General features: G+C 45.9%; 1 protein-coding gene across 5 annotated transcripts in view; it reads left to right on the top strand.

The window, feature by feature from the left end:
- Positions 1–2,957: 2,957 nt before the first annotated feature.
- The window catches only part of LOC140910804 (phosphatidylinositol 3,4,5-trisphosphate 3-phosphatase TPTE2-like), a 43,795-nt gene continuing 31,571 nt past the window's right edge, over positions 2,958–15,181 (top strand). For 3 of the 5 annotated variants that reach the window (XM_073342714.1, XM_073342696.1, XM_073342673.1), the window contains exons 1-2: positions 2,958–3,271; positions 6,999–7,088. In XM_073342714.1, coding sequence (XP_073198815.1) covers positions 7,039–7,088 — 50 coding nt within the window. In that variant the 5' untranslated portion in view covers positions 2,958–3,271; positions 6,999–7,038. The other 2 variants (XM_073342706.1, XM_073342685.1) reach the window with 2 other exon arrangements.

Here is a 15,181-nt window from a genome sequence, read left to right as displayed (position 1 = left end):
GTTTCGTTTTTAGAAAACAATGATTCCTGCCATTTCATCATTGAGAAATTTACAACTAAACAAACAAACTCAAACACTGTGACCACCTCTTGGACAAGACCTACTAAAGCACACTTGGAGCTCCCTCTGCTGGGCCATGCAGCTGCAGTGAACACTGCTTTGGGAGTTGTGCTGAAATCATGAGTGATGTTGAGACACAAAAGGAAGGCTATTTTTTAATGACAAATCATTGCAAAAGTTACAGTTGTGGAAAAAACCCACACAGTGTTGCTAATTTCAGCTCTCTTTGTAATAAAGACATTTTCAAATGACAGTTGGGTGCCAAACTCCTTCTTTGAAAATCTCCCTCTAAAAACAAGGCAGAAGTTGCCCAGTGGAAAAGGGCTGAATCAGTAGAGAAAACATTTCAAGTGTCAGAGGCCCAGATCCCTAAATACCTTTGGGGATCTGAGCCAGATACCCTTACAGTCTGTGGAAAACAAGAACAAAATCTACAAAAATATAATCAAGGGTGTTCTTATAGTGAAAGGTACCAACTAAAATAAGCAGTGACAAATTAACAAGGCTAATCACCCAGGCCCATCTGATTAAAAATGCTAAGGCTTTGTCTACACAGATATATTTTTCAGTATAATCTAAGATGTGAATTTAAACCAGAATAGTTATACCTGTATAAGATCCATGTGAACAGTCCTATTCTGGTATAAGATTGCCCTTTTTTTGTTTGTTTATTTTATGTCACTTGGGAAGGGATTTAAGATAAACTGAAAAAAGGCAATCCTATACTGGAGCAAGAGTGTCCACATGGGAGTTTTACCAGTATAACTGGTAAAGCTTTCCCATATAGATAAGGCCTTAAGATCATCAAAAAAGTAGTTGTTTTTCTTAACTAGGAGGTAAATATTGAACTACTCAAATTAGAATATTGTTAATTAAGCTTAATCTTAAATGGTGATATTGTGCTTGGTACTGTTGAGGCACAAAATAACCCAAAACACCTTACCTCAGAGTTTACAATCAAAGGCCCAACACCCGCAAAGATGTATGTGTGTGCTTAACCTTACACACTATGTGTTATATATTGTGAGCAATCAGTCCCATGTACACACTGCGAGTCATTGCATTGGCTTCAGTGGGATGACTCACACTCACAGTGCAGAAAGTTAAGGGTATGTCTACATTTAAAACATTATAGCGGCACAACAGCACACTGCAGCTCTTCAGTGTGTAGACACTCGCTATAGCAACAGGTGGGGTTCCTCCATCCCTATAGTTAGTCCCCCTCACCAAGCGGCGGTAAGGTCAATGGATGAATTCCATTGTGTGGATTTTTCACACCCCTGATATAGCTGTGTCAATGCCACCCCTAAGTATCTGCATAAGGCTTTTCAGGATCGAGGCCTATATAGACAAACACCACAAACTGGACAGAAAGTGCACTGGGATGGCCAAAGAGCAGATATATACAGCGCATAGATTTACAGAAACAAATTAGAGAGAGAATGACAGCATTTTTACAGATGTGTATTAGCAGTGAAGGGCTTACATAATGATAGCTTGTAATAATGCATCCAAAGCGATTCAAAATCATCTTAGATGGCAAGGTGACAGGAACCATAAAAGAAGATAGGTCCTTGGCACGTGGACCCTTATTTTGCACTGTTATGCATGTGGATGGACCCCTGTGTGCCCACAAGCCCCATTGACTTCAATAGGGCTTCACGCAGGTGGAGGGGTTTGCCTGCATGCATCACATTACAGGACTGGGGCCTTATAGAGCACTTCACATTTTCAAACTGCTGTGCCATATTAATTAACGAATCCTATAATAAGCCAATAGTTTAGAAGAAGGCCGCAACCTGAATGTGATAGGTATGAATTTATCGCAATCATTATTGACTTAGGACAAGATCCTGGAAGTACCCATGTGCTTAGTTTTCCTGACATGTTCACCCTCATTAAAGCCAGTGGCAGCTGGATCAGGTCCTTAAGCAATAGTGATTTCCAGGCTGGGCATTTCCTGGCCCTTACTGTCCAACTGGAGTAGCTGAGGGGTGAAAACTGCTAGCCCTTTACCTAGGCCCTCATGCTGCAAAGGTTTATGCATGTACACAGTTTTATCCAGGTGACTATAATCCCTCCAAAGGAGCCTTTACATTGAAAAGACTTCGAAGGGCTAGTTGAGTAAATAAGGTTTCATGAGTGTTTGCGGGAGCAGGGTCCTGCTAGAGCCTGGAGTTGTTGTTATAAATGAACTGTGACACAATTAAGATGGTTTCAGAGTAACAGCCGTGTTAGTCTGTATTCGCAAAAAGAAAAGGAGGACTTGTGGCACCTTAGAGACTAACCAATTTATTTGAGCATGAGCTTTCGTGAGCTACAGCTCACTTCATCGGATGCATACTGTGGAGAGTGTAGAAGATCTTTTATACAGGCAAAGCGTGAAAAAATACCTCCCCCCACCCCACTCTCCTGCTGGCAATAGCTTATCTAAAGTGATCACTCTCCTTACAATGTGTATGATAATCAAGGTGGGCCATTTCCAGCACAAATCCAGGTTTTCTCACCCAGTATGCATCCGATGAGGTGAGCTGTAGCTCACGAAAGCTTATGCTCAACTAAACTGGTTAGTCTCTAAGGTGCCAGAAGTCCTCCTTTTCTTTTTGGGAATACAGACTAACACGCTGTTCCTCTGAAACCTGTCACTCTTCTGCTCTGAGGGGTGAGGGACCTGCCTGTTGCCACGCGGCCATGGCGCTCCCCTCAAGGAGACTTCTGTGCTGCCCCAGTGGCCGCTCAGCTCCTGCCTGGGCTTGCAACCGGCCAGCAGTTCGCCGACCTCCCCTGAGCCGCCGGCAGGGCGTGAGCAGCAATGATGGGGATCAGGTGTGGAGCTGGAGCGGGTGGCTTTGCCCCCCCTCCCCCCGCAGCACAAGGATCAATCAGCGCCGCCTGCTGCCCGCGGTAATGCCATAAAGCCGCGAGGGCGAAGCCGCTGCTGCTGAGCTGCACTAAAGGGACAGAGCTGGAGCGACAGCCGCGAGGGACTTTTTTTTTTGTTTGGGGAAAGCGTAGGAAGTTTAAACACAAACCCACCCTGCTGAGTCTGCAAAGCGCGGAGAGGGCCAGGGAGGGGAGCCTGTGCCTGAGCTAAACTTTGAGCCAGTCACAAGACTTCCCAGCTCTCTGGCCGCGGGAAAGGGGGGGGTCGGGTTCCTCGCCTGAGTCGCCCCGGGAGCCAGCCGCACAGAGCCCCGCCTGCAGAGGACCGGTAAGGGGGACACGTGCGGGAGAGGGGCTTCCCCAGAGCCAGCAGGCGCAAGAGGCTTTGAGCCCCTGGCCCCCAGCGGCCTTGGGGGGAGGTGAGACGCCGTCTGATGGGGAAAATCAAAGCGATTTCCTCTTGGGTTGTTCCTGACCCAGCCTGCTGCTGCGGGAGTTAATGATCTGCAGCCGCTGCAGATTTGCCTGCCGCGGGATCTGCTTGTGTGGCGAAACCCGCATTCCTCCCCTTGCTACGTGCATCACTTCCTCCGTTCTCTGCTCTCTTGGCTTGTCTAGTGTCCCAGGCACACAGCTGTGGCGTTACAGGCACAGACTGCTGCCTGCCTGCTCTGGGGGTGCAGGATGTCAATGAGCTGTGCAGGACAGCCCTGGGGCTCCTTTCATTCCCGCTGGGGATGGAGTAGGCCCCTGGTATAGTGAGAATTTGGGGAATATGCTGATTGATTTAAAATCTCCCTTGACCTCTTTCTTCTCTCGTTCTTGACCGGGAGGAATGGAGAACTAACCCCTAAATCTCTTCCAGAGCACTTGTCTTACCTGCGCTTCTGTTGATGCATCGCCCAAGCATTACACTCTCCTAGTTAGGCCAGCTTCTGTGAAGTAACACACACTGCTCACGTCAATAAATCGCTGATGTGCTGGACTCTGGGCTTCCAGTAACCAAATCCAAATGCCATTTGCAAGTGAGGGAAGAGACCGCTAGGCTCTCTCACGTGGACAGGACATTTCCCTTGCTAATATGTCAGACACAAGGCACAGCATTGTTAGCGCACACAAATGTCATGATCTTTCATTGCAGTCTAGGAAAGAGACTACATTGCATTGGGGGAGGGATAGCTCAGTGGTTTGAGCATTGGCCTGCTTGGGGCAAAATTTGGGGATTGGCCCTGCTTTGAGCAGGGGGTTGGACTAGATGACCTCATGAGGTCCCTTCCAACCCTGATATTCTGTGAAGGGAGGGTTGAGAGGAGACATGCACTTGCTTAAGAAGCTAAACAGAGCTGTAGTTCAAGTAGACTAAATCCATCCCACCAACATTGCCTGGTGCTGCTTAAACTTTCTAAAATGGACTCTTCCATCTATACCGAAATCTCACCGTCCTTGATTTGCTTTACACCCCTTTTGCACTGGGCACCTCTGACTGCCTGTTTGCTCAATCAAGTGGGGGAAAGTGCTCCAGTTGTGTTGAAGTAGCTATTAATCTTCCTATGCCCTCATTAACTCCTGGATCTGTCTCCTTTTCTCTTTCTTCCAAGGCCAGCTTGTCTGTCCCCATCCATTCTCATTTGCCAAAGTTGTGCTATGTGGTCTGAAGTAGTGACAAAGGGTGCAATTCAGGAAGGGGCTTAGGAGCCTGTCCCATTTTTAGGCCCCACTGTGATCCACAAAACTTCTGCTTATGGAGGTGCCTATATTTTTACCTTTCGCTAGGTGCACTGCAGTCTCTCTTTAGGCACCTGTCTCCTGCCTGATCATGCCTGAGCGATCTGCAAACTGGAGAAGGCAGATGTACAGCCACCTAGGTTGTGTCTGGGGCCTGATCTAGTAGGTGTGCTCAGAGGCCACCTACCAGATCAGACCCCTCAGAAAAGTTCATACAAAACAGCTGGTGGTGGGAAGGAAGAGGAGGCAGAGGAGAAGGACCTTCTTTTTTAACTTTTGACATAGGATACTCCCCTAGGCTATGGAAGATTCTGATGTGGGGCTCTCGCTATCTGTCCTACTGAAGGTGTTCCACTGTAATTAAATAATTAATATTTCGTTATTCAATTAGGCCAGTGAAAGTGAGTGACTGTGTCCCAGAGGTTGAGGCAGTGACCTGAAAGGTGGCAGGTGCCTGGTCTAATCCCTTCCCCCTCAGGAGGAGAGGGGACTTAAGCGGGGATCTCCCAAATCGTGGGTGAGTCCCCCTGTGCACTAGGCTCAAGGTTATAAGGGAGGCCTCCCACTGCTGTTGCTGTTTCAGGCTCCGGATGCATATCTTCCCCTGGTGCCTGTCTCTGTGAGAGGGGTGTGGCTTAACACATTGGCTAGCTTAGGTGGCTTCCCACCTAGCATGCTGGTTTTGTGGATCACAGTCTCTGGTACCAATCTCTCCCCATTCGTTGTATAGGAAATTAAGTGCCTAACTCAGGCTTTATGGATCAGTGTTGTTCCTGTGATTGGTGGCTGTTTTTTTTTTTTTCTTTTCCCCCTAGGCACCTAAAAGCTAGGGGCCATGATGCTCAGCATCACAATGGCTAAGTCCCTTTGTGGATCTGAGCCAAAGTCCTCACAGTGGTCCACTTTGAAACTACATCTCAATTCCCTTGAAATACAAATGCTCAATTTAATATTGCTTTAAACATGCTCTGAAGTAGCTCCACACTTCATAGATATTAACATCATTAATGTAAAACATGGTCTCTAGTTTTCTTAGGTTGTACTTGGGCAGTAGTCCATGATGGATTTAAGGAGTAAACCAGAAATTCTAATATAAATTGGGTGCTTTTGGAATATATTTGACCTTTATTTTTAGGATTTCTGGGTCACTTTGAGATGAGAAACACTTAAGTCTGTACTAGCTTTTTCCATGCACTATATCTGGGATAGTCAACCTGTGGCTCTGGAGCCACATGCGGCTCTTCAGACGTTAATATGTGGCTCCTTGTAGAGGCACCGGCTACAGGCGCCAACTTTCCAATGTGCCAAGGGTGCTCACTGCTCAACCCCTGGCTCTGCCACAGGCCCTGCCCCCACTCCACCTCTTCCTTCCCCGTCCCCTGAGCCTGCCATGTCCTCACTCCTTGCCCAGAGCCTCCTGAACGCCACAAAACAGCTGATCAGGAGGTGCAGGGAGGGAGAGGAACGATTGGCAGGGCTGCTGGTGGGGTGGGAGAAGCTGGAAGCGGGTGGTGGGAGCTGCTGGGGGGCTGCTTGGCAATGTATATTGGTAAATTCTGGCTCCTTCTCAGGCTCAGGTTGGCCACCCCTGCACTATATGGTTTAAAGGAAAAGATGGATAAAACATCTGCCATTTGGGGTAGATATAAGCCCGATGGAATGCTTTAAAATTACTTAACTTTGGTATACAGCAGAACCTCAGTTACAAACACCAGAATTATGAACTGATTAGCTAACCACATCTCATTTGGAACATGAAGTACAGTACACAATCAGGCAGCACAGACAACAAAAAGCAAGCACAGTACTGTGTTAAAAAAAAATCTTTAAAGTTTAGATTTAAAGTGACAAGGCAAGGAAACTTTCTGTGCTTGTTTCACTTAAATTAAGATGGCTAAAAGCAGCATTTTTCTTCTGCATAGTAAAGTTTCGAAGCTGTATTAAGTCAATGTTCACTTGTGAACTTTTCAAAGAACAATCGTAATGTTTTGTTCAGGGTTATGAACAACCTCCATTCCCGAGGTGCTCGTAACGCTGAGGTTCTACTGTATTGGACCCTGGTTCAGCAAGGTACTTGTGCGTGTGGGTAATTCTCTAAGCACATCAGGGGAGGTACTCATGCTTAGTTAGGCAGGCGCTGAGTACTTTCTGAATTAGGGGTGTAAACCTATGTAAATTCAGGAATGAAGTAGGAGCTTTTTCTGAATGTTTAGATTAATTAACCTTGTATGTGAAACTCCTCTAATGGATACTAGTGCATATCTGTTGTACTACTTCAAATGTCTTAATCTAAAACATTTTGAAGAAATAACCTGTTTTCCTTTTACTAGATGCATTCTCTTTAAGAGCAACAGAACTAGAAAGAGCAAAATGACAACTGTGAGATATGAACAGGGGTCGGAACTGCCAGAAGCTGATGGGTGAGTAGTCCACCAGAAACGTAACCAGTAGTAATTACAGAACTTAATAACAGTATATAACCTCTTGTCTCTCCATTTTAGGGTTTTGTTAATGCTCATCAATATGGTATGTAAGCACTTCCAAGTGGAAATAAGTTTGTATTTGAAATCTCTGAATTTAAGGGGAGGCTGCTGCAGTTATATGTACAGTATATAATTTTACTATACAAAGTGTGTGGTTTCATGAGGAGTAGAGTGGAAAGTTTAGGGAAAACATACTTAAAATTGCCAATTTACATAACACATAGAATCATAGAACTGGAAGGGACCTCAAGAGGTCATCTAGTCCAGTCTCCTGCACTCGTGGCAGGACTAAGTATTATAAGAAGTATAGAAGTACATAAAGATTTAAGAATCAGAACTGAAACATATTCATATGAGTATAAGAAGAGATTCTGTTGGGAAGGATATAGTATAGCAAGATCCCCATGCCTGCCACAGACTAATTCCATCTTAGGTGGCTTTCTTGCATTTGTCTAGCTACTGAACTAAAAAACTACGGAGAAATTAAGTCTATTAGATGTGAAAAGACTAAACTCTCATCCAGTAACACTGATGCCATTTACTAAAGCTATGATAGCAGTTGATCTGGAATTTCTACTTTACTGCATAGTAAATTAGGACTGGCAGCCAGCTTAACTCTGAACTTCCATGCTTCACTACATTGGAGATGGTCTTGCTCCTTACCCTTCCATTCCCAAAGATGTTCCTGTCCCTGATGGAGTTTAAACAAAACTGTAAAGGGAGCTTTTCAGAAGCAGCCAGTTCTACTTCAACTTTTAAGAGTTGCTCTGTAGGCTAAAACAAGGCCCATTGTGGGACCAGTGAAAAGGTTGCTTCCACTACACTTGTAAATACATGGGAAGACTATATGCTCTCTTGAATACCTGTGGCACTATAGCCCTGATTTTAGCAAAGCATTAAACCTTGGAGGGGATCCACAAAAAGACTTGGGTGTGGCAACTTCTAGGTGCCTAGAAAAATCACAAGAACAGCACTGCAATCCACAAAGCTGAGTTAGGCACCTAGGCTCTCTATACAATGTGGTAGAGATGATCCACAACAGCCAGCATGCTAGGCATGGAGCTTCCTAAGCTAGCCAATGGGGAAATGCGGCTGAAGGGTGTGTGAAGCCTTGCCTTTCTTGAGATAGATACCTATCTCTACTTAGGTTTCAGAGTGGTAGCTGTGTTCGTCTGTATCAGCAAAAACAACAAGGAGTCCTTGTGGTATCTTAGAGACTAACACCATTTATTTGGGCATAAGCTTTCGTTGGCTAAAACCCACTTCATCAGATGCATCTGATGAAATGGGTTATATCCCACAAAAGCTTATGCCCAAATAAATTGTTAGTCTCTAAGGTGCCACAAGGACTCCTTGTTCCATCTCTGCTTAGTGATGGATGAATGGGAACCAGCCACCTGAAGAGCATTTCTTTTGGGAATGAGTTAGGTGCTTGCCTGGCTCCGCACAGAACAGTGGATTTGGAGCAGGGAGGAGGTGGTGCAGATGCCACTCTCAGCATTGTAATGTTTAGCCCAGTGGTTAGGGCACCCACCTGGGATGTGGGAGTCCCAGGTTTGGTCCCACCTCTCTGCCAGAAAGGGAGAGGACTTGAATGATGTTTCCCACCTCTCAGGACTGTGCTCTAACCACTAATCAGTCTCTCCTGTTGAAGGGGTTCCAGTGTGTGGAAATAGTCACTGGGCAAGAGGGTGTGGCAATGACTCCACAATCCAGTGGTTGGGGCATCTGTCTGGCATGTAGGAGACCCTGGGTCCAGGCCCCCTACTCAATCACTTTCATTATTTATCCATTATTGAAGAGCTTCAACAGGAGAGATGCAGGAGCCCCACATCAGAATATTCTATGGTTCAGAGGTTAGAGCACTTCGACCCTTTTGGGGTTACCCAGAGGAGCCTTGTCTGTGCCCTCGGTGGGGGGGGGGGGGGGGGACTTGCTCAACACTACCAGCAACACCAATGCCCCACTCTGGACTCTGCAAGGCCTGCTGTTTCCATCTACAAGCTAGCAACTTGCATGCCCCAGCACTTAAGCTCCCTCTGTGAGCCCTTTGGGGCCTAGCCAAGAGACCCTAAAGCTAAAAATCCAGTCCCTGGAAAAATCATGGAGCAGGTCCTCAAGGAATCAATTCTGAAGCACTTGGAGAGGAAAGTGATAAGGAGCAGTCAGCATGGATTCATCAAGGGCAAGTCATGTCTGACTAATCTAATTGCCTTCTATGACAAGATAACTGGCTCTGTGGATGAGGGGAAAGCGGTGGACCTGTTGTTCCTTGACTTTAGCAAAGCTTTTGACGGTCTCCCACAGTATTCTTGCCAGCAAGTTAAAGACGTATGGGCTGGATGAATTGACTATAAGGTGGATAGAAAGTTGGCTAGATTGTCAGGCTCAACAGGTAGTGATCAATGGCTCCATGTCCAGTTGGCAACCGGTATCAAGTGGAGTGCCCCAAGGGTCGGTCCTGGGGCCGGTTTTGTTCAATATCTTCATAAATGATCTGGAGGATGGTGTGGATTGCACCCTCTGCAAGTTTGCAGATGACCCTAAACTGGGAGGAGAGGTAGATACGCTGGAGGGTAGGAATAGGATTGGGCCAAAAGAAATCTGAAGTTCAACAAGGACAAGTGCAGAGTCCTGCACTTAGGACGGAAGAATCCCATGCACTGCTACAGACTAGGGACCAAATGGCTAGGCAGCAGTTTTGCAGAAAAGGACCTAGGGGTTACAGTGGTCGAAAAGCTAGATATGAGTCAACAGTGTGCCCTTGTTGCCAAGAAGGCTAATGGCATTTTGGGATGTATAAGTAGGGGCATTGCCGGCAGATCGAGGGATGTGATCGTTCCCCTCTATTCAACATTGGTGAGGCCTCCTCTGGAGTACTGTGTCCAGTTCTGGGCCCCACACTACAAGAAGGATGTGGATAAATTGGAAAGAGTCCAGCGGAGGGCAACAAAAATGATTAGGGGACTGGAACACATGACTTATGAGGAGAGGCTGAGGGAACTGGGATTGTTTAGTCTGTGGAAGAGAAGAATGAGGGGGAATTTGATAGCTGCTTTCAACTACCTGAAAGGGGGTTCCAAAGAGGATGGATCTAGACTCATCTCCGTGGTAGCAGATGACAGAACCAGGAGTAATGGTCTTAGGTTGCAGTGGGGGAGGTTTAGGTTGGATATTAGGAAAAACTTCTTCACTAGGAGGGTGGTGAAACACTGGAATACGTTACCTAGGGAGGTGGTGGAATCTCCTTCCTTAGATATTTTTAAGGTCAGGCTTGAGAAAGCCCTGGCTGGGATGATTTAGTTGGGGATTGGTCCTGCTTTGAGCAGGGGGTTGGACTAGATGACCTCCTGAGGTCCCTTCCAACCCTGATATTCTATGATTCTAAATCTATGGCAATAGTTAACTCCCAGTGTTCTGCTTTGGCTCCAGGGACAGATCCCTCCAACCTGTCTCTACATCCCACTCAAGTGCCCAGTCCCTCAACTTCTGGACCCTCACAATGCACACAGATTGGCTGCCTCTGTGGAAGCAGTGCCCCTCGTTCACTAGCTTCACCTCCGTTCAATGCTGTCCTTAGCACGCAGCACTTAGATGTGTTTTATAATAAAACTAAATAGAAGTTTATTTGACAAAGCTTAAGATAAAAGATTCAAATAGAAGCAAGTGTAAGGACTGGAAACATATGGTTACAGATAAGGCAAACATAAAATGCACTCTAGAGCCTATACTAACCAATTAATAAGGTATTTCTCACCCAGCGTCAATCCATACAGCACTTCTCCAGTCGAGAGAGCTGGGATACATCTTTCATGTGTAGGGTGGCCAGACATCCCGATATTAAGTTTTTTTTTTGTCTTATATAAGCAACTATATTTCCTCCCTGCATCCCCTTTTCTTCCCCCCCCCCCATATGCCCTTTTCTCCAATTTTGCAGTTCCAGACTGTCTCATTTAATAACCAGGGTGTTTTGTTACCTTCAGTTCACCCCAATGGTTCCCTCCTTCAGGGTCTTTCTCTGCCTCCTTTTGTGCTGTGTGAAGGCCAACGCCCGCACCTTGTCTAGACATCCCACAATAACCATGACAACCTGTGTTAATAGCTTTTGGCAGAGACTCCATGTAGCCTCCCTCTCACTTTGTTGAAATATTGCGAAGATGGTGATCACAGGGGAAACATACCAGTCTAGGCAAGTCCCTGAGCACACCTACCAGATTGGGCCCCGCACATGAGTTAGGTAGGTAAACGCCTGTATTCTCTGATTTGGTTTGTAAGTTGCTCTGTGGTTTAGGCAGGAGGTAGGCACTTGGATGCCTGGAGTGAGGCAGCTGGGCACACGCTCAGAGGCAGAAACACAGGTTCCTGAGGGACTTTTACTGCAAAACTTTAGATGCTGAGCAAGTTTATGCATCTGTAGGGTTCAGCAGGAGTTTTGTGGATCCAAAACTGGGATTTAGGTGCCTACATCTGGAGCTTAGGCACCTAAGTGCCTTTGTGGATCTTGAGCTATGCATATGCTTAAGTAGGGTGATCAGGTGTCCAGTTTTGGACCAAGACACCTGGTGGAAAAGAAATCCTGACAGCTCCAGTCCGCACCGCTGACCAGGCTTTGAATGTCCAGTTTGCAGCACCACAGCGGGGCTGGCAGGCTCACTGCTAGTGCCGTGCAGCTCCTGAATCCAGAAGCAGCTGGCATGTTCAGCTCCTAGCTTTAGGGGCTGCTGGGGGGTTGAGGGGGTCTGTGTGCTGCCCTGCCTGTGGGCGCAGCTCCCATTGGCTGGGTCAGGGCAGGGGAGGAACTAGTGCTGTGAGAGCTCAGCAGGCAGCTGTTGAGGGCTTGTGTGGCCTGCACCTCTCCTACTGCTGCCCGGTCCTCTTCTCCTTGTGCTTCTCGTGTGGCTGGGCATGAGCTGTGGCATGTGTCCTACTGCGAACCGTGGGCTGTTGCCCTATTGCTGGCACCCAGGAGTTGGAGGTATGTGTATCCCCATCTCAGATTGCTGGGAACGGGGCTGCACCTGCATCATTGCATCCCTCCATGTCCCAATCCCCCTGCACCCCCATCCTTGCATCCCTCCCCTATCCCATCTTGCCCCCCACATCTACTCATCCCAGCCCTGTACTCCTTACAGCACTCTCCCACCCTTCCTCTTCTCCTCCCAGAGCTGCTACCCCCACCCCCTGTACCCCATTCACCTCCATACACTGCTGCACTTCCATTATGTCCCTAGACACCCCTGTGTCCCCCACATCTCATGCACTTGTAGCCTTCTGCATCCCCATCTGCCTCACATACCTGCTAACCCCCACCCTGCTCTTGTCCTTGGTTTTTCCCTCCCCACCCTCTCTCCTCCACCCCATCCGCCATCTTTCCCCTCCAGCCCATCCAGGAAGGGAGGATTTAGGCAGCCCCTGGAAAAATGTATGAAAGTCTCTGCATAGGCAAGTGTGCGTGTGTGCATTGTATGCGTGTAAGACTGTGCCTTTGTGTAGGAAGGTGGGTGTATTGCTGCATGTGTGTATACCTTTGTGTGAATAAAATTTGCAGCCTAACTCTGACTTGTATTCCTTTTGCTGGCTTGCATCCTCACAAATTGAGGACATGAAATGTATGTATTCATTTCATAAGCCTTTAAAAGAAAAGGGAACTGGGAGCTGCGGGGGGTCGTGCTTGCGGACGGTCAACATAAACAAAATGCCTCGCAGCCTGCCAGTGGATTACCCTGATGGGCTGCATGATAAAGGTTGCCAGCCCCTGTTCTACAGATTATTTTTATAGGTATCTGGACGGGTGTGCATTTCTGCAGTTGTGCTCTGGGTTTGAATTTGGACTTTGGGAGTGGGCCTTTAATGGACCCATTGCAGCTGTGATAATGTAATGGTGTGTGGAATTAGGACCACACAATAACTTTAGTGAGCAAAAACCACGGAGCTGATTAAGAAAAATGGGAAGAGGGAAGGGAAAGAATCATGAAAACCTTTGAATTTTTTTAAATTTTTTTTTAAAATTACCCTTGACTATTTTGCTGCCAGCTCTAGCATCCTATAACCAATAAAACCTGAACGTAGCAGAATACATCTGTCAAAGCAATAAATATGCCTGCTTGGGCCTTGCAGTGAAAATGAGCATGTGAGAGAGGGTGGGGGAGAGTAAGCAACAGAGGGAGAGGGGATGGGGGCGGGGGGGGGGGGGGGCTTGGGGAAAGGGTGGGGGCAAGGGTGTTCAGTTTTCTGGGGTTAGAAAGTTGGCAACCCTATGCTTAATCAACTTGATTTGGGACCTACATAAATAAGGCATGTAGCAAGATTAATGGCCTACCAGAGGTATCTTGTCACAGTATTAGACAATATTTTTTAAAACTTTGTCCATCCTTTGCTGTGATATTTAAGCATATGGCATATATGTAAATGTATAGGCACAAGACATCTATCGAACTTTCCACAATGGGGTACAAACAGCCCCTATACCAACTTTAAATGAACAGCGCAAATGCTCATAAATGGAAAACTCTAAACAATTTTAAACCCCCACAAATAAAACTAAATTACCTATTCCTGACTGGATAGAATGTGTTCTGATTGTCAGCTCTTTCATGTCTATTTTACCATCATTTTATTAATGGGAAAATGGCAGTAACTTAAACAGTACTGCTAACCCCTTAGATCTTAGTCCATCCTGTGCTTTGCTCCACATTGGGCTACCCACATTTGCCATCCTTGCCTATCAACTACCTGTCTCTCCAAATCTTCCCATTTCATGCTGAGGTGTTAGGAGTCCAGAAATCATGACCCTGAAGAAGAGCTCTGTGTAAGCTCAAAAGCTCTCTATCACCAACAGAAGTTGGTGAGAAAATATCTTTTATTGGACCCACCTTGTCTCTTAAATCAAACTTTTAAATAAATTGGAGGGTTTTTTGCCTTTGTCTTTTGATCACTGAGGTTCACATCTTCAGTCTTCACAACTGTGAGGGGTACAAAGTACTTAAAATAAATGCGGAGACTGTTTAATGACATGATGCAGGAACTGGGGCTTTGAGAACAGTGCCAGAAACAGCTAGACTTGTAATAAAATCATAGGCATTGGAAAAACTGCTTAAACAAAACAGATACTTGGATCTGGGTCTAGCCAGAAAGTGCACTACCTTAAACTGACTTAATCCTAACTCCAATGAATTAACAACAAACAATCCAAAAATACGTTTGCCGCAACACATTGTGTGTTTATACACTACAAACGTAAACTTGATTGGTGGCTGGTTTTTTAAAATGCTGCATTCCACGCAATGCTGCTGCAAAGCACCCTGGTCTGACAACTTACTATACAAAGATGTAGAGTTAAGCAGAGATTGAAAATTGCATGACTGTACTATACAATGGCAAAACTGGGTTCTGCATAAAGTTATGCATTTCTTAACCTTTGAAATTCCTGACTTGAGCATAAAATGTTAAGGCTATTCTGTCTTTGTCTGTTTTATTAAAGTTTCTGTTCAGAAGTAAGTAATAAAATGGACCATTCAGAAAAGATCTTTAGGGAGGTTAAAAAGTGCTACTCTAGCACTAGTTTGATTAGTGTTCTTCCTGTCTTTCCCTTGCCTGTTTGGTATCCTGTTCTGCACAGAAACATTCCTGTGCTACAATTTTTCTGATGCAAGCGCTCATGCACTCTCTACAGTTCCTTCCTGTAACAAGAACTAGGCATTTTGACTGGACGAAATAGTTCTGCACCTAGGCAATGCCAGCGCTTTCTGAGCATGTACTCTGTACTAAAATGGTTCTAAACTGGTTCCTGGATTGCTTGCAAATGCATATTCTCCAGTAAGCTAAAAACATTAATTTGAATTCACTTTATGGAGTCTGTTTGGAATGCTACTTCTGAAGATTAATGGTGGCTTCCCTTTGCTGTGAGGCATTAATAATCAAGTGTTATAAGTAAAATGAGCAGCTGCAACAATGTATAGGTGAGTTATCCCTTAATATCTCCATAACACTAATTACTATGTAAAGTGTTAAAATAGTGATATATTAGAGAA

The sequence above is a fragment of the Lepidochelys kempii genome, chromosome 1, assembly GCF_965140265.1.
Source record: "Lepidochelys kempii isolate rLepKem1 chromosome 1, rLepKem1.hap2, whole genome shotgun sequence".
Lineage (NCBI taxonomy): Eukaryota > Metazoa > Chordata > Testudines > Cheloniidae > Lepidochelys > Lepidochelys kempii.
Note: the sequence above shows the minus strand (reverse complement) of the source record. Positions and strands in the feature narration are given on the sequence as shown.